The sequence below is a fragment of the Zeus faber genome, assembly GCF_960531495.2.
Source record: "Zeus faber genome assembly, chromosome: 1".
In the NCBI taxonomy this organism is placed as follows: Eukaryota; Metazoa; Chordata; class Actinopteri; order Zeiformes; family Zeidae; genus Zeus; species Zeus faber.
In genome coordinates this window covers 40,752,510-40,770,497 of record NC_137193.1, presented here as the reverse complement: position 1 = coordinate 40,770,497, position 17,988 = coordinate 40,752,510, and the positions used below count along the sequence as shown (strand labels likewise).

Below are 17,988 nucleotides of genomic sequence, written 5' to 3'. Positions count from 1 at the left end.
GTGTTGGGAATCAAAACTTGGTTTCCCACCAAACACACCCTGCTGTTGCCCTGGAGCTCTGAGGACTTGATGGTCCTGCATCTGCAGGGAGACAAACATCTGTTTATTCCAAACTCCAACTTTGTTTGGGAGTGAAGAGTGAAGATTTCTCCTTGTGTGACACGTTCAAAGAGAAGAAGAGAGGAAGGAGAACATTGTGGAAAGTGGAAAGTATGATCCCTCTGCTGCTTCTCCTCCTGATGCCACAAGTGTTGTTCTCCACGACGCGTGAGTATACTGCGCACGCTTTCTGCAGGAAATGAGCCACTTATTATCAACAGCATTCTTACGACGTGATGATGATTATGTGTTGAGATGAAAAAAACATATTGTGGTTGTCTCCAGGCGTTGAACAATCTCCCGAAACCCATGAATAATTCATTTATTCATCAATTTGCAACGTCCCAAAAAATAAATGCATACTGATCTGTCTGCACTGCACAGAAGATGGAGTAAACAAACGTAAATCCTCATACTGACTGAGGTCGAAGAAGCGGTAGAAGACCGTTTTACTTCAGTAAAGGTATACATTCCCTCACACAAAATAAAGTACCACATTGAAATTTATACTTATTTTTAAGTTGTGGTGCTCTTAAATGTGCTTGAAGTACTCAAAGTACAAGTGCTTGTCATATCCAGTGTCCTGATGTGACAGTCTATAACAGTTCATAAAGTGCTTTCCTACAGCAGATTGAACAATTTAGAATGAAAAAACGTGTAGGTGGTGTTATGCAAATTTACAAGGATATGGACCTGAACGATTTATTGATGAGGAATCCTAAATAAACACTTTGATAACCTCTTGAATCTTGAATCTTGAATCTCGATATATTCAGGGTTTTTATTTTTTGTTCGTTTTGTTTTTTTTGCTTTGGCTTGGTATATGTATATATAAATCCTGATTTAAAAAACACTGAAGTAATGTTAATGTTTAAAAAATATATAGTCATTTGCTTGGAAAGACAGTGGAGTAAAAGTCTCCAAAATTGAATATACTCCAGTACAGTAACAAAGTACCCACCTCCTCTAACAGTAAATCCACTCTCCTTTTACTGTGAAATTACCTGCTATATCCCAGTTCACTTCTACAATTTTTACACAATTTTATTTTACTTTCAGATCAAACCTTGCCGTATCTTGGCACAGAGGCCTGTAAGAAAGCTTGAGTGCGCTGCCCACCCATAACACAGTTAATTAACCTTTTTTACACATTAACCTAACCCTGCATGGCATCTCCCAGTTTCTAACACAGAGCAGCTCGCCTCTCTGCAGCCATCAATCACAGGAGGCTCATTGGAACCAATGCATGAGGGGAAGCAGTTTGTGAAAACACTCAAGGATTTTACCAAGAAACCTAGCGAGGCTTTTTTAAGTGCTTCCACACAGGGGCCGTAAATCCACTACATTACTTGGTCATAAATAAATAGGGTATGTTCTGTTCTGTTCTGTATTTCTCAAACCCCACCATGCACCATGACTTCTCTGCAAAAACTAAACGCTGAACGACACTTTTGGAAAAGTGTGGCAGAATCTTTTATTTATTTAATTTATTTTGATCAAGTGGGAGTTCACTGCTTGCATTTTGAACCTGAAGGACATTTTAGTCATGTCAAGGTAATTTCTATAGCCCTATGTCACAGTGCAGCCTCACAGGGCTTCACAAGATTCAAATTTCACAAAGAAACCAACTACATCCCCTAGTCTTAAGCCCCATCAGGAAAGGGAAAACTCACCAAAAAAAAAATCATCAAAAAAATTTAAGAAATGGAAGAAATCTTGAGAAGTCACCAAGGGAGGAATCATCCTTCCAATAGAACCAGGCTGCAAAGGGTGTCCAGTCGGCAATGTTATTAGTATTATTATTATTAGTATTATTACATAAATACACCGTTCAGCCACAACATTAAAACACGCCCAAGGCTCATTGATGCTTGTGGGGAGCGAAGGCTTACCCGTCTGGTTACACAGAACCACAGAAGAGCTACTGTAGCACAAATTGCTGAAAAACATAATGCTGCTATGATAGAAAGGTGTTTAGAACACAAAGTGCATTAAAACTTGCTGCGTATGGAGCTGCCTAGCTGCAGACCGGTCAGAATGCCCATGCTGACCACTGTTCACCACCAAAAGCGCTGACAATGGGCACGTGAGCATCAGAACTGGACCATGGAGCAATGGAAGAAGGTGGCCTGGTCTGATGAATCTCGTTTTCTTCTACATCATGTAGATGGGCGGGGTTAGGGTCCGATGCGATCGAGCATCTGTGGGATGTGTTAGAGCAACAAACCCAATCCATGGGGGCCCCACCTCAACTTACAAGACTTAAAGGATCTGCTGCTTATGTCTTGGTGCCAGATACCACAGGACACCTTCAGAGGTCTTGTGAAGTTCATGCCTCGACGGGTCAGAGCTGTTTTAGCGGCACAAGGGAGAGCTACACAAGAGTAGTGGTTATTAGTGGTGGTTTTAATGTTGTGGCTGATGGGTGTACAGTGTACCAGATTGATCATTACAAGGAGACTAACTTGCCTTTAGGGTCCTCTGCTGGCATAATTTGGAATGCCTTAATGGCATTCACCAGAGGCCGTATCATATAATACGCTTCATTAAAAAAAAGACCAGCATCATGCAGCATAATCTGGAGAAAAAAAAACAACACAGCGAATTTGACTTGTAAACAAAATACATCTTATACCAATTTGACCGCCCGAACCAGACTCGAATATGAATCCAATATTATTTTAACGGATAAAACTAAATTTATATTGTTTAGGGCCAAGCAAAAACTCTTCAAAGAGGGGGACAAGGCTGGGTGCATGCTGGCGAGATATATTAAACAAAAGGAGGCTCTGAGCGCCATCCCAGCTGTAACAATACAAAGAGATGTGTTAATAACTGCCCCCAGTAAGATTAATGGAATAGTCAGAAATGTATATATCAGCCTCTATTCATCCCATGTACGAGTCCCACGTAGACAGGCAGGAGGTAGTTGCATTTCTGACTCCCCTCTGTCTTCCCACCCTAGCAGGGGATCAGGTGGCCATACTTGATCAGCCAATCACTATGGAGTCAATTACTGAAGCTATCCAAAATCTCTAATCTGGTAAAGCCCCTGGCCCTGATGGCTTCACAGCTGAGGTTTACAAATCCTACGTAGTTGAGTTCTCTCCGGGTACATACACTCCTGGATATTAACTGCGAGGCCATGGACAGGGGCAGCCTTCATTCCGCTTTGTCTGATGCCACCATCTCCCTGATTCTGAAAAAAGACAAGGACCACCTTGACAGCAAAATCTACAGGCCCATCAACAACTCGCAGCTCGACCGATAACTTTAGACATTTGATTAATATGATGTGGGCCTCAAGTAGAAAGGACTCCCCCACAGCTGCAGTAGGGGAGTGGGGGAGGGTGGAATGGCAGTATCTTTTCCCTACCATGGTGTCCTTTGGTTTTGGCCTTTAATTAATAGCCTGGATTAATCTTCGTTACCCACCCCAGAGCATCAATTCTAACTAACAGTGTTTCTCTAACAATCATTCAAGCGTGACAGAGACACGAGACAAGGATGTCCGCTAAGTCCCCTTATTTTCCCACCCCAGTCAAGCCTCTAGCCTGGTATCCAGGAAGGTGGATCCGCACATAGGCTCATGATGTACGCGGATGAAATTAGTTCTTATAACAGAACCTGAACGGTCTCTCCCATCTCTATTTAAAACGATTGGTCTGTTCTCTAAATTATCAGGAAGTAAGATCAATTGGGAAAAATCTGAGGCCCTTCCTCTTACAGCCCACCGCCCCAAAAATCTGTTTAAACCTGGTGATTTTTCATGGCCCGCCATTGGCATTAAAAAACCTTGGTCTCACATCCCCCCCCCCCACACACAGCTTTCAGACCTCGTACGTATACATTTTTAACCTCTTCTGGGAAAAAAATCAAGAATGACATTGAGCAATGGAGCCCCCTCTACCTCTCTCTTTGGCCGTCTCAGTGGTTGTGGAAGAGAATCGTGTCCATGTGCAAAACTGACCCTCACCGCCAAAGTTTGACTGAGAAATTAAGATACTGGGTGATCTTTATGAGAGGGGCACTATCACGTCCTATAATAATCTAAATGAGTCTTTTGCACTACCTCAACATCAGTTTTGGCGTTATTTACATCTTAGACATCCACTAAACATTTGGATCCAGCTCCACACCGCCCCCACTGCAGACACCCTCACACAGATACTTGAGGTATTTGGGTCAGGACACGAAACATCCCAGTACTCGATGCTTCTATGCTGCTCAGATTATTCAGCATCTGCCCTTATAAAGTGGTGTGGGAGTCTGATCTGGATACATCATTCACAGAAGGAGACTGGAACCCGATATAAAGAAATTTTAAAAAGATGTCCAGAGATCTTGAAAACAGACTCATTCAATTGTCTATCTTGAACAGAATCTATTGGAAATCATCAAAGCTACATAAGTTTAAACTAAGGGATAGCCCCGAATGCTGGAAATGTCACAGAGGGAGAATGCACATTATGGGATGGGATTTCCCTAACATACAGGACTTCGGGGTGGGAATTAGCGCCCATATTGAATGTATTCAGGGATACAAAATCCCCTTCTCTCCCAGTTTATTTGTTTCAGGTGATCCTTCTCTTCTTAGTAATCTAAGCCCCTCAGACACAGAGTGGGTTCAAACAGCCCTCATGCTGTGTGAGTGGAAGGCCCCCAATGCTCCCTCTGTGAATTCCTGGTTTAGTCAGCTTGGTCATCTGGCAGCACTGGAAAATCGGTCTTTCAGACTTATGAACGACTGGGAATCCCACACTGAGAGCCCTGATCGAAGCTGACTCACCTGTAATAAACTTGTTGTGGACCATTGTAAAAACATGCCGATTTTTTTCTTCTTGATTTATTATTAAGTTATTCCATTTTTTTTCTCCCTTCCCTTTTTGTTATAATGAGATTTGTTTGCTATTAATTCAGTTCTGTTTGCACTGCAAATATTTTGTTCATGCCTCCCTTTCTCTCTTTAGACATGAGTCTACTTTACTGAATATATTATCCTTTCACATTCATTCATTCATTCATTCATTCAATCATTTCATTACAAATAGCCTGTACCATATACACACCACTATTCCCTTCACTTCTGTTTTGTACCCCCACTCTGTATTATGTTTTTGAGTTGTATTTTATTTTTATTTTATTTTATTGATGTTATTCTATTCACTAACTGCATTACGTTTTAGGAATCAGTTAGTTTAAGTTAGTTAGCAAGGTCAAAATTAGAATCTATTGTGCATAATCTCCGGGTGCGTTTTTATATATGTAATACTTTTCTTTAAATATATTAAAAAAAAATAGATATATATAGATAGTCAAATATTTATATACAATAATCTGTCATTTATGGAGGACTATGAGGATGCTAAAATCTGTTCTTGTGTTTCGTTTCTTTTCTAATAGAGGTATCTAAAAATCAGGGTCCCTCCAGCTACTCTATAGACAGTATGAGATCTTTATCGGTATTGGTTGACGCTAATGCTGTTTAGATTTGTGTCCCCGTCACCTTTAGAGGTAGCGGTGATCCAACCCCAAGACCCCGCCCTGCACATCGGCTCCAGCCTGACGGCCACATGCACGCTGAGCCCAGAGTCGGGGCTCCACGCCAGCGAGCTCTACTGGACCCTGAATGGGAAGCGAGTCTCCAGCGGCTCCTATGGCCTGGTGAGCCCGATGGCCCTCAGCGTCACCCTGCACCGCCTCAACGGCTCCCGGCAACAGTCTGGAGACAACCTGGTCTGCCACGGGGACGACGGACGCGTCCTGGCCGGGTCCTGTCTCTACGTGGGAAGTAAGACCTTTCTTCGGGATGGGATGGGAGGTAGCTTTTTCGAGGGATACTCTGGTTTGTTGGGAAATTTGTTTATTTTGTCCTTCCTACTCAACATCAATTTCGTCCCTGTTACCAGTACAGCGATAGTGACTGGCTGCATACTAACTAGGTTAGTCCAATGCAAGGCTGCAGATGGGATCAGCTAGCCTAGGTCCTGTGAAATTAGGGCAAATACAAGTTCTAGTCTCTCGGATTTCCCCCAAAAATGAAGTATGGATATAAAGACTTTCTGTAAAATATCGTAGTATTAATAATAGCAATAATAATAATTAGAATAAACTGTATTTGTTCTGAATAAAACATTACAATAATACAATATTTTATTTAACAACCTAGTGCTGAATGATGACTTGAAGGAACAAATTATTATTTTGTGGTTAGCATTAAAAAAACTCACAAGCAAAATCAGTGTTTCTTGGCTATTCCCTTACAGAGAACCCCTAATTCTTCAAAAAACATTGCAATCTGTTGGCTTGTTGTGCCGTTAAAGCCAACTGTTATATGAGTAGCCTCCACTGTTGGCTTAATATAAAACCAAAAGCTTGATGGTGTGCTTGCTTCATATTAAAGTGGACCTATTAAACTCCTTTTTACACTAATCGCAATGTGGATATTGGCCTCCACAATTAATTGATTGTTGCTGGAGACATCTTTTTTTAATTTGTCCGCTATCTGCCCCGTCTTAGCGTCCGATTCACTAAAGATATTGCACTTATGATGTCACAGCGCAAACCCAACCGTGAAGTTTTGCAGCTGAGTGAAATTTGCCCTTGTTTTGCGTCTGATCGCAATTATCCATGTGGCAAAATAAATAATCTGTGCACCAGCGGGAGCCCGCTGCAGGCTCCGTGGAGCGCGCGCACACACACACACACACACACAGGCTCCGCGGACGTGGTTCACACAGGGCTTATTTTCTTTTGTTCAATTAGGAAAAAAGTAAATACATCTAAAAATTTAACTTAAGAAAAATTCATGTTGTTTTATTCGTTTCATTTTGAGAAACGGGAAATGAGCACACGCAGCTGAGCGTAAATAGATATTGGAGTCTCCATGTACGCCCCAGCACTACACTTGCCTGTTTCACAAATTGTCAGTCTAAAATAAGGAAATCCTTGGGGGTGCTGTTCCAGCGCCCGGGGATAGGCTCTTTCTTTTCTTGCAAAAAACCTGCGATGTGGTGGCATTGTTTTTTTTTTTGTTTGGTTTTTTGTAAAATGTAATTTATATATTGTATATAACCAGCTATATACAGAAGACTGAATTCATGTGAATAAAGTCCTATTTTCATTCAAAGATTTGTACATTTTTATTTATTAATTTATAGGTTTATAAAATCCATTATTATTGTGAAGGCAGTTTTCTGTTGATTTACAAAGTACCATAAAATAATTCTGTTCCCCAAAATGGATTAATAATTGTGATAAATAATCATGATCACAATATTGAGAAAAATAATCGTGATTATTATTTTAGCCATATTCGTGCGGCCCTAATTCTAGCCATTCTTACATGCCTCTAAATCCAATGTGTCCCTGACGCTCTGTCTCTGAGTTCTGTGAGACAATGGGGTTTCAGCTCAAGTTCCGGGTTCTGTAAGCCAATGGCACTTCACTCATATTAGATCTACAAGGCCTAATCTAAAAGCGGTGTCCGGAGCAGCATGGAGCTTGAAGCATAGTGGGATATGTTGGAGCTTTGGGCTTTTTTGTTTCATTCAATTACGGAAAACAGCAGAAAATAAAATAAAATAAATACATCTACTGTTTCATTTGGAGAAACGCAGAGTGGATCTCATTTCACAGCATACACTACTGTCAACGTGGACAAGCACACACACACACACACACACACACACACACACACACACACACACACACACACACAGAAAGAAACATAGCAGAATTATTAAAAAAATATTTTCATTTCCATCTGCAGTTTTGCCACGAACGGTTGTCATTAATTCATCATTATTTTTTAAAGATTTGTGCTTGTCTCTGTAGCCAAAAGAGCACTTCCCATGCTTAGAAGTTGACTTTTCCTTGCCTGTGTTCTCTAAAGTTGAATAGGTCGAATGTAAGCGAGGATTTTAGCTCACTTCTGAATTCCGTCTAATTTTCATCTCGTTCCTAGTGCCTCCGGAGAAGCCATTGAACCTGAGCTGCTGGTCCCGGAATACCAAGGACCTGCGGTGCCAGTGGAAACCCGGGGGCGTGGGGGAGACCTTCATCCGCACCCAGTACTTGCTCAAGTACAAACTGAGGTGAGAGTCCCAGAGCTGCAGCAGCTGGAAGGTGCTCATCTTAACCCCCAAAACTTCCAACCACCACTACTGTTTGTCCTGCTCCACCCAGGTGGATCAGACATAGAACTCATGGTTTGGCATGTTCCGAGGTTACAGCCCACTTGCAGATGTTGGTAGGGATTAAGGGAGGGAGATGCAGTCTTTGGGTTGCCAATATGGCAAGAGTTTTATTTCCAACACTTAACAAAAAGCTTGCTGGCCAAAAGGATAAATAACAGATAATAATCAGTTTGGGCGCAGGAGGAATGGTGCTTCGCTCTGTCTCCTGGTCGGCTGAAAAGGCCCTGCCGGGATCCCCTCTGCAAGACAGACAAAAATTAAGAACGTTCCCCGTCCTGAGTCGGACCAATCAACGCTGATTCGGCCGACTCGAGGCAGCTGGCCAGCGTCTACAGCCACGGCGCTTGGTCCGCCACATACCCCCACTGCCCGACTTAGGCGGGGTAGCTGTAAGGGCTGACAGCCACCCCACAGAGCCGGAGAGAAAGTCAGCCACAGCCATTTGCGCCGCCGGCCTATTAAAGTGCTACCTTCATTGAACTGAATGACTCCCCAGAAATATCACCATCCTTACTTTGGGAAACAGCTAAGGCAGTTCTTAGAGGTAGTATTATTTCATTCTCCACTCACAAGAAAAAGAAAGGACAAGAATGCCAAAATAAACTCGAACAGCGACTAAAGGAGTTGCACTCCCAACAAGCCCACTCATCCACTGAGCAAAGCCGAAATGAGATACCGACAGTTACATCTCAGCTTGATACTATCATCCATCAAAAGACACAATTCCCTATGCAACGAAGAAGAGTAAATTATTTCGAATTCAATGACAAATCAGGTAAATTTCTTGCCAATCAATTGAAACAATAATATACAATAATATATAATTACCGATATCACTCAAATAATGAATCTAATATATCAAACATTCACTTATTCCTTGATGATATTGACCTTTATAAACTTTAGACGGAGCAGGCTACCACTTTAAATCAACCACTTACTCTTGAAGAACTCAGGAAAGCTCTGTTCTCTATGCCCAACAATAAATCACCTGTATCAGATGCCTACCCAGTAGAATTTAAAAACACTTCTGGCCACTTATCTCCCCATTGTTCATCAGAATGGTTACAGAGGTCAAGTCAACCTCCACCACGCCTCTGCACATGAATACTGCTCTCATTTCGGTTTTGCTCAAACCCAATAAGGACCCAACCCTCATCTCCAGTTATAGACCCATAAGCCTTATTAATAGGGACCTTAAGATTATAAGTAAAACACTTACCAACAGAATTGGAAAAAGTAATTCCATTTATAATTCACCCAGACCAAACAGGCTTTGTCAAAGGCAGACATTCATCCAGCCGTATGCGTTGTTTATTCAGTTTGATCAGCTCTATCAGATCTATTATTGCCTCTTTGGATGCTGAAAAAGCATTTGACAGAGTTAATTGGACATATCTCTTTTCAATCCTCAACAAATTTGGCTTTGGAGAGTCACTCATTCAATGGATCAGAATCCTCCACAACTCTCCATCTGCTTCTGCCATCACCAATGGTTACACTTCACAGCATTTCACTCTACACCGCGGCACAAGACAAGGATGTCCCTTTACTATTCGCCATCTTTTTTGAACCCCTGGTGGCGGCCATCCGTCAAAACAGTAATATTGTAGGCATACAAACAGGAAACTCTGTTCACAAAATCAGTTTGTATGCAGACGATATCTTGTTGTCCATACGGAACCCAGTATCATCCCTACCAGAGGTGTTCAATCTTATATCTAAATTCTCAGCTATCTCAGATTATTCAATAAATTATACTAAAACCACAGTCTTACAACTCAGTGGGAGGGACTGCAATGCTGCAACCCATAAACTTCGCTTAACCATATATTAGATACCTTGGTATTGTTTACCCTTAACTCCATTGCTCAAATCCAATTAAGAAGACCTCATTCGATGGAACAACCTACCCATCTCACTAACTGGTAGGATAGCAGCAGTGAAAATGAATATACTTCCAAAAATAAACTATGTATTTTCAATGACTCCAGTGCAACCAACAGTACATTGGTTTGATACTCAGTTGTAGTTCCAGCTTTCCTGGACCTAATTAACTGTTTTTCAATACATGTTGTCATTCAATGTTTATGTTTTTGTGTAAATGTTGTTTGTTTCTATGTTTATTTGTCTCACCCGTGGTGATTTTCCCCCTCTTGGAGTAGTGATCAGAGGGTGAAAGCGCGTCCCAGGAGGTAATAACGGAGGGAACTGATGGCCGACTTGATCACCTGACACTCCTTCTCCAATGTGACAACGCCCCTTGGTCCGCCACACAGTCTCTTAGCTCGACTCCACTCTACCTACCTATCCAGCCGTATGCGTTGTTTATTCAGTTTGATCAGCTCTATCAGATCTATTATTGCCTCTTTGGATGCTGAAAAAGCATTTGACAGAGTTAATTGGACATATCTCTTTTCAATCCTCAACAAATTTGGCTTTGGAGAGTCACTCATTCAATGGATCAGAATCCTCTACAACTCTCCATCTGCTTCTGCCATCACCGCACAGGTCAGCACAGGTAAAATAAATATATAAATAAAATAATAAACAAACAAATAAATGAATGAATAAATAAAGTGCTGGAGAGCCATGTACCACCAGGTGATCTGGGCGTTTGTGTTCTTCATGTGGTGGAGCCACTGTAGCAGGGCGTGGTCTGAGGGTGAAAGCGCGTCCCAGGAGGTAATAACGGAGGGAACTGATGGCCGACTTGATCACCTGACACTCCTTCTCCAATGTGACAACGCCCCTTGGTCCGCCACACAGTCTCTTAGCTCGACTCCACTCTACCTACCTATCCAGCCGTATGCGTTTGCCGTTTGACCACCCAGTTTGCGGCAAGGAGGCCGCCAGAAGACTCCTCTCCCTCCGCCAGGGTTACTGTAGTGTCGCCTCCCTCGTCGTTGAGTTCCGGACTCTAGCCGCATAAAGCGGCTGGAATGACGGAGACCTGCAGGATGTGTTGGTGCGGCGGGACAAGCCCACGGACCTGGACCAACTAGTGGAGACTGCCATCCGCCTGGACAACCGGCTACGGGAGCGCCAGCGCGAGAGGGAGGGGGCGAGACTCCAGCCCGTGCCTCCCGCCTGGGCGGCCACACCCCAGGCTCCAGCGCCCGCTACTCTTGGGTGCCTCAGAAGTCCCCTGACTTTCTCCGATGCCAAGCCAATGCAACTTGGTTGCTCCCGGATCTCCCCCGAGGAGCGAGCACGCCGCATACAGACCGGCGCCTGTCTGTATTGCGGCTGGCTGGGACACCTCCGGGCCACCTGCCCGGTCCGACCACGAGAGGGCGACTCCTCGGTAGGGTTCCGTTCCGGTCGCTCCAGCTCCAACCCTCTCTCCCGTCCTCTGCTCCCAGTTACCCTCTCGTTGGGGGATAAAACACTCTCTTCCTCCGCCCTCATAGATTCCGGGGCGGATGCGAGTTTTCTTGACCGAGGACTAGCACGCCAGCTAGGGCTGACACCTGTCCCTCTCCCCGCACTGCTCGAGGTCAAGGGGCTGAACAGGTCACATCTGACCCGGATTACCCACCAGGCAGCCCCCCTCAAGCTGCTACTCTCCGGCAACCACCGTGAGTCCTTGAGGTTCTTCCTCATAGATTCCCCACTGAACCCTCTGGTTCTGGGGTACCCCTGGCTCCAGACCCACAATCCTCAGATGGACTGGCGCTCGGGCAGCGTGAGCTCCTGGAGCACACACTGTCATGCCCACTGCCTCCGCTCGGCCTCAACCCCGCCGCTGGACGCGCCGCCAGGGGACCCCAAAAGCCCTGACCTGTCCTCGGTTCCGTCGCAATATCTGGACCTGGCCCCGATCTTCAGCAAGCAGGGTGCACTATCCTTACCACCTCATCACCCCTACGACTGCGCAATCAACCTCCTGCCAGGCGCCCCCCTCCCCTGCAGTCGCCTGTATCAAACGTCTCCCGGCCCGAACAGGAGGCCATGGAAACTTACATCCGCGACTCTCTCGCTGCCGGGATCATTCGTCCCTCTTCGTCTCCGCTATGCGCAGGGTTCCTCTTTGTTGCTAAGAAGGACAAGACCCTCCGTCCTTGCATTGACTTCAGGGGACTTAACGACGTCACTATCAAAGACAAGTACCCCTTGCCCCTGATGGATTCAGTCTTCGTCACCATCCAGGGTGCCAACCACTTTTCCAAGCTCGCCCTCCGCAACGCTTACCACCTGGTCCGCATCCACGAAGGGTGGACACTTGGAGTATCTAAAAATGCCCTTTGGTCTGTCAAATGCCCCAGCGGTCTTCCAGGCCCGAATTAACGATGTCCTCTGGGACATGCTCAACTCATTTGTCTTTGTGTACCTCGACGACATCTTGATTTTCTCCAAATCCCTCTCCGACCACGTAAAACACGTACGCCTGGTGCTGCAGCGCCTCCTGGAGAACCGTCTGATTGTTAAGGCCGAGAAGTGTGTCTTCCATGTTCCGTCCATTTCCTTCCTAGGATTCATCATTGGCCGAGGGAGGCTGGAGATGGACTCCAAGAAGGTGGCCGCCATGTTGGAGTGGCCAACCCCAGCCAATAGGAAGCAGCTCCAACGGTTCCTCGGGTTTGCAAACTTCTACCGGCGCTTCATCTGTAACTTCAGCCGCATCGCCGCTCCCCTCTCAGGCCTTACCTCCACTGCAGTGGCCTTCAAGTGGACCCCCGCGCCGAGGCTGCATTCCTCGACCTCAGGAGCCGCTTTTCGTCGGCCCCAGTCTTGGCCCAGCCCGACGCCAACCTCCAGTTCGTGGTAGAGGTGGACGCTTCAGACACGGGGGTAGGAGCAGTACTTTCCCAGCGCTCTCCAACCGACGGTAAGCTCCACCCCTGTGCCTTTCTGTCCCGCAGGCTCACCCCACCTGAGCGCAACTATAACGTGGGTAACCGGGAACTCCTGGCCGTCAAACTAGCCCTGGAGGAGTTGCACCACTGGCCTGAGGGAGCAATCCACCCATTCGTCGTCTGGACCAATCATAAGTACTTGGCCTATATCTGGACGGCGAAGCAGCTCAACTCCCGGCAGGCCAGGTGGGCGTTTTTCGGCCGGTTAAACTTCTCTCTATCCTACCGCCCAGGAACCAAGAACACCAAACCTGACGCCCTGTCCCGTGTGTTCGCGCCAGAGGAGAAGACAGGGGATCCAGAACCCATCCTTCCACCCCTGTGCCTTGCCGCCACACACACCTGGGAGATTGAGTCCCTTGTCACCCAAGCGCAGGAACACCAGCCCGACCCAGGTACCGGACCCCCTAACCGCCTGTTCGTCCCTGACTCTGCACGCTCCCAGGTTCTGCAGTGGGCCCATGCCTCCCGCCTCGGCTGCCATCCCGGGATCACCCGCATCCTGGCCTTCGTCTGCCAACGCTTCTGGTGGCCGACCCTGCTCCCTGACACCCTGTCCTTCGTCTCGGCCTGTCCCACCTGTGCCCGGTCACAGACCTCCACCCGACCCCGCTCCGGCCTCCTCCGCCCATTACCCATCCCGACTCGTCCTTGGTCCCACATCGCCCTGGACTTCGTCACCAGTCTCCCACCATCCCAGGGCAACACTACCATCCTCACGGTGGTGGACCGCTTTTCTAAGGCGGCCCACTTCCTCACCCTGCCCAAACTACCATCGGCAAGGTAGACCGCAGACCCGCTGGTGGCAGAGGTGTTCCGCCGCCATGACATCCCGGCATACGTGGTGTCGGACAGGGGACCCCAGTTCACCTCCCAGGTCTGGCCGACCTTCGGCCTGCTCGGCCCTGGGGGCACAGGTCAGTCTCTCCTCCGGTTTCCACCCCCAGACCAACGGTCAGACGGAGCGGGCGAACCAGGAGGTGGAGGCCATGCTCCACTGCCTGACAACCACCAGCCCCACCTCCTGGAGCGACCAGCTGCCATGGGCCGAATACACCCACAACACCCTGGTCAACGCCTCCTCAGGCCTGTCGCCCTTCCAATGCTCTCTGGGCTACCAACCCCCGCTGTTCCCTGCCCAGGAGGTTGAGATTGCCGTACCCTCCGTCCAGGCCCACATTCGTCGCTGCCGGAGTACGTGGAGGAGGGCTCGCTCTGCCCTACTCCAGGCCTCTGCCAGGTCCCAGCGGCAGGTGAACCGGCACCGTGCGCCCGCACCCACATTCGTCCCCGGACAGATGGTATGGCTCTCCACAAAGGACTTGCCCCTCAAGGTGGAATCCCGAAAACTCGCTCCCTGGTATGTTGGCCCCTTCCCCATTGTGTCAATCATCAACCCCTGTGCCGTACGCCTCCGTCTCCCTCCCTCCCTCCGTGTCCACCCCACCTTCCATGTATCCGTGCTTAAGCCAGTGGTTTCCAGCCCTCTCTCCCTCCTCGCCGAGGCCCTCCCCGCACCATCGAGGGTCACCCAGCCTACACAGTGCGGCGCCTGCTGGATGTGCGGCGCCGGGGGAGGGGCTTTCAGTGCGTTGTGGACTGGGAGCGGTACGGTCTGGAGGAACGCTCCTGGGTCCCCCGAAGACAGATCCTGGATGCCTCCCTCATCCGGGATTTCAATCGAACTCGCCCTTCCGGTTCCAGGTGTCCGCCAAGGGGCGGCCGTAGAGGGGGGGGTACTGTTAGGCCCACGCCCTCCCAGCGCCACTAGAGGCCGCTCTTGCCCCATCTGCAGCTTCCTACTCGAGCCCGATTGCACACACCTGGGATCAATTACCTGCACAGTATTTAGTCTCAGCTTCCCAGTCATTCCTTGCCAGACCGTCAACTAGCTTACCCGAGTTGTACAGCTACTGGCTCCCTTCCAAGTTCCAAGTTCCTAGCTCCTAGTGCTTGTTTCTAGTTCCTAGTTTATGTCTCGTTGTCTCGTCTTCCCCTTAACTGCTTGTCTCCTCTCGTCAACCCAGTCCGTCTGTCCAAATCCGGCTCCATCCCTACCTGACCGGGTCCCCCCGGCCAGCTCCACCGTCCAGGCTAATAAACATCCTTTGCCTGCCTCCCGTCTCCCCGTGTCGTGCGTTTGGGTCTCTCCTAGTTCTGGTCGTGACACTACTCTACTCTACCTCTGCTTTACCTCTACATTTACACAAAGGTGTCTACTCTACCTTTTCTATACTGGCCCTCTACTGTACCTCTACTCTACTGTACCTCTATTCTACCGCTACTCTACTCTACCTCTGCCCTACCTCTACTTTAATCTACCTCTACTCTACATATACACAAGGGTGTCCACTCTACGTCTACTCTACCAGTACTCTACATCTATTCTAAATCTATACAAGGGTGTCTACTCTATCTCTACTCTAGTCTACCTTTACTCTACCTCTACTCAACCTCTACATATACACAAGGGTGTCAGCTCTACCTCTACAATTCTCTTGCTCTATTCTACCTCTCCTCTACTCTACCGCTACTCCACCTCTACTCTACCTCTATTCTACTCTACCTTGTACTCTACTTCTCCACTACTCTACCTCTACCTCTACTCTACTCTATCTCTACTCTATATCTGCTCTACTCTCCTCTACTCCACCTCTACTTTATCTCTACTCTACTCTACCCCTACTCTACTCGACATCTACTCTACCTCTCCTCTACAGTACATCTACACAAGGGTGTAAACAAGGGTTCCCAAAAGGTCACTCTGAACGGAGCTGTGGAGCTCCCTGCTCCGCAGTGGCTTTAAATAGTGTTAGGGGAAGGGCCATGAAAAGTAGGGCCCCCGTGCGTCATCAAGCCCTGATTTAGGCCCATCCAAAAAATACCCGGCCCGGAACACAAAAATGGCGACAAACAGTTTAAGGGTCTAGCTTCACAATTCAGTACTACATTGTTCAAAGTCATTTCACATGTTTTCAGCAATTACTTTCTCACATGTACAATGTGTAGAAACAAAGACACAAGAAAGAAACAAGAAACAAGAAACAAGATCACTTAATTCATTTTACAGGGACTTTGTGTGTGTGGGCCTGTTTGAAACTGCATTTTATTCTGCTATTTATATGATTTTTATTATTATTTATTTTTCATTATTTATTTATTTGTTATATTATTGTTTCTAGGATTTATATTAGTGTTTTTATAAGTCTTTTTTATTAGTCTAAGTCTTTTTATCTGTTTTTAGTTTTTTATTTCTCGGCTTTTATTCTTTTTTGCTTTTATATAATGTGTTTAATAAGTTATATAAAGCACTTTGAATTACTCTTTAGTATGAAATGTCCTGTACAAATAAACTCGCCGCTGATGCAAATTTCGGTTCGACAAATGATACAATTTGAGAATAGCATAATAAGTAATACTATAATCAACCCCATCTTGTTTATGTTGTATTTTAGGCTGTGATACTATGTTTTTGGTGCAGGTGGTATGGGCGGGAGAAGGCGTGTGCCGACCCGCTGGATGAGCAGCGCTATGCCTGCCTTGTGCCGCGGGACCTGGCCCTCTTCACGCCCTACGAGCTGTGGGTGGAAGCCTCCAACCCACTGGGCTCCTCCACCTCCGACCTCCTCACCCTGGACATCCTGGACGTGGGTGAGTCGGTCGCTGTGACAACGCCGCAAAAAAACAAGGTTCTTGTTTTTGGTCTCAAGGTTTTTTAAACGTTTTTAGTTTTTTCCTCAAATTTGTATCTCATATTGGGGTTTTTTGTGGGTGATCTTTTTTTTCTACACGTTTGTCTCCTTTCCTGCCCTCTCCTCTTCTATTTTACCATCCTCTTCTCTCTACTTCTCCACTCCTCCTTTCTTCTCCTCTCACCTCTCTTCTTCTCTCCTCTGGGCCTCTCTTCTTCTCCTTTTTCATATTCTTCTCTCTCCCCTCCACTCCACTTATGCTCTTTCCTCTTCTCTCATCTTTTTGCTCCCCCTCCTCTCCTCTCCTTTCTTCTTTTCTACTCGCTCCTCTTTTCTCCTTACTGCTTCTCTCCTTCCCTTCTTCCCCCTCACCTCTCCCCTCCTCTCTTCTTCTTTTCTCGCTCTTTTCCTAGCTTCTAATTTCTTCTCCCGCTCCCTCCTCTTTCCCATCTCCTCTCTTCTCCTTTCCTCTGCTCACTCCAATCGCCTTCTCTCTCCTCTCCTCTCCTCTCCACTCCTCTCTTCTCCTCTCTTCTACTCGCCTCTTCTTCCCTCTCCTCTCCTTTACCCTCCTTTGCTTTGATGCTTTTATTCACACTTTTATTTGCACTGTATTGTTTGTCTCCCATTCTTCTGCATATGGGCAACACACTTTGCTTGCAAGAGGGGGTTATTTTTTTTCATGGTTTTCTTTCCTCCCCTGTTCATCCATCCATCCTTATAAAATGATTTTATAGATTCCTGAAACTTTATGTAAAGTCAAGTGGCAACCGGTTCGGAACCCGGGACGCTAATAAGCATCGTGCTAAAGAGTGATGATTAATGTATGGAATTGTGAGCACATGGAGAGAAACAAAACCAAATAAAGTGAAATCTAATATCATTAGGGTGGTGTGACCCCGCGTCCAGCTGCCACATAAACAAACCGGAGCTGGGAAGTCCCTTTATGGTGTTTGGTCGCTGCACGCAATGCATTGTGGGACAAAACCACCCACCATAGAATCAAACAGGAGACAAAATGGGTCGAAAAGTAATTTGATGGACGAATAAATGATTCGTTTCCAATTCTGTGAAAGATAGATAATTAGTTTATACATCCCTGGAGGGAAATTGCGGTGTTACAGTATCAAAACAATCGAC

At 46.5% G+C, this 17,988-nt stretch overlaps 1 protein-coding gene across 1 annotated transcript in view; it reads left to right on the top strand.

Annotated features, from left to right (window-relative positions):
- The first annotated feature begins 32 nt into the window (after nucleotides 1-32).
- Nucleotides 33-17,988, top strand: part of crlf1b (cytokine receptor-like factor 1b) — a 31,614-nt gene continuing 13,658 nt past the window's right edge. Inside the window, exons 1-4 of the mRNA XM_080024110.1 lie at nucleotides 33-267; nucleotides 5,612-5,890; nucleotides 8,066-8,195; nucleotides 16,638-16,807. Coding sequence (XP_079880236.1) covers nucleotides 213-267; nucleotides 5,612-5,890; nucleotides 8,066-8,195; nucleotides 16,638-16,807 — 634 coding nt within the window. The 5' untranslated portion in view covers nucleotides 33-212. The remainder of the gene's footprint in view (nucleotides 268-5,611; nucleotides 5,891-8,065; nucleotides 8,196-16,637; nucleotides 16,808-17,988) is intronic.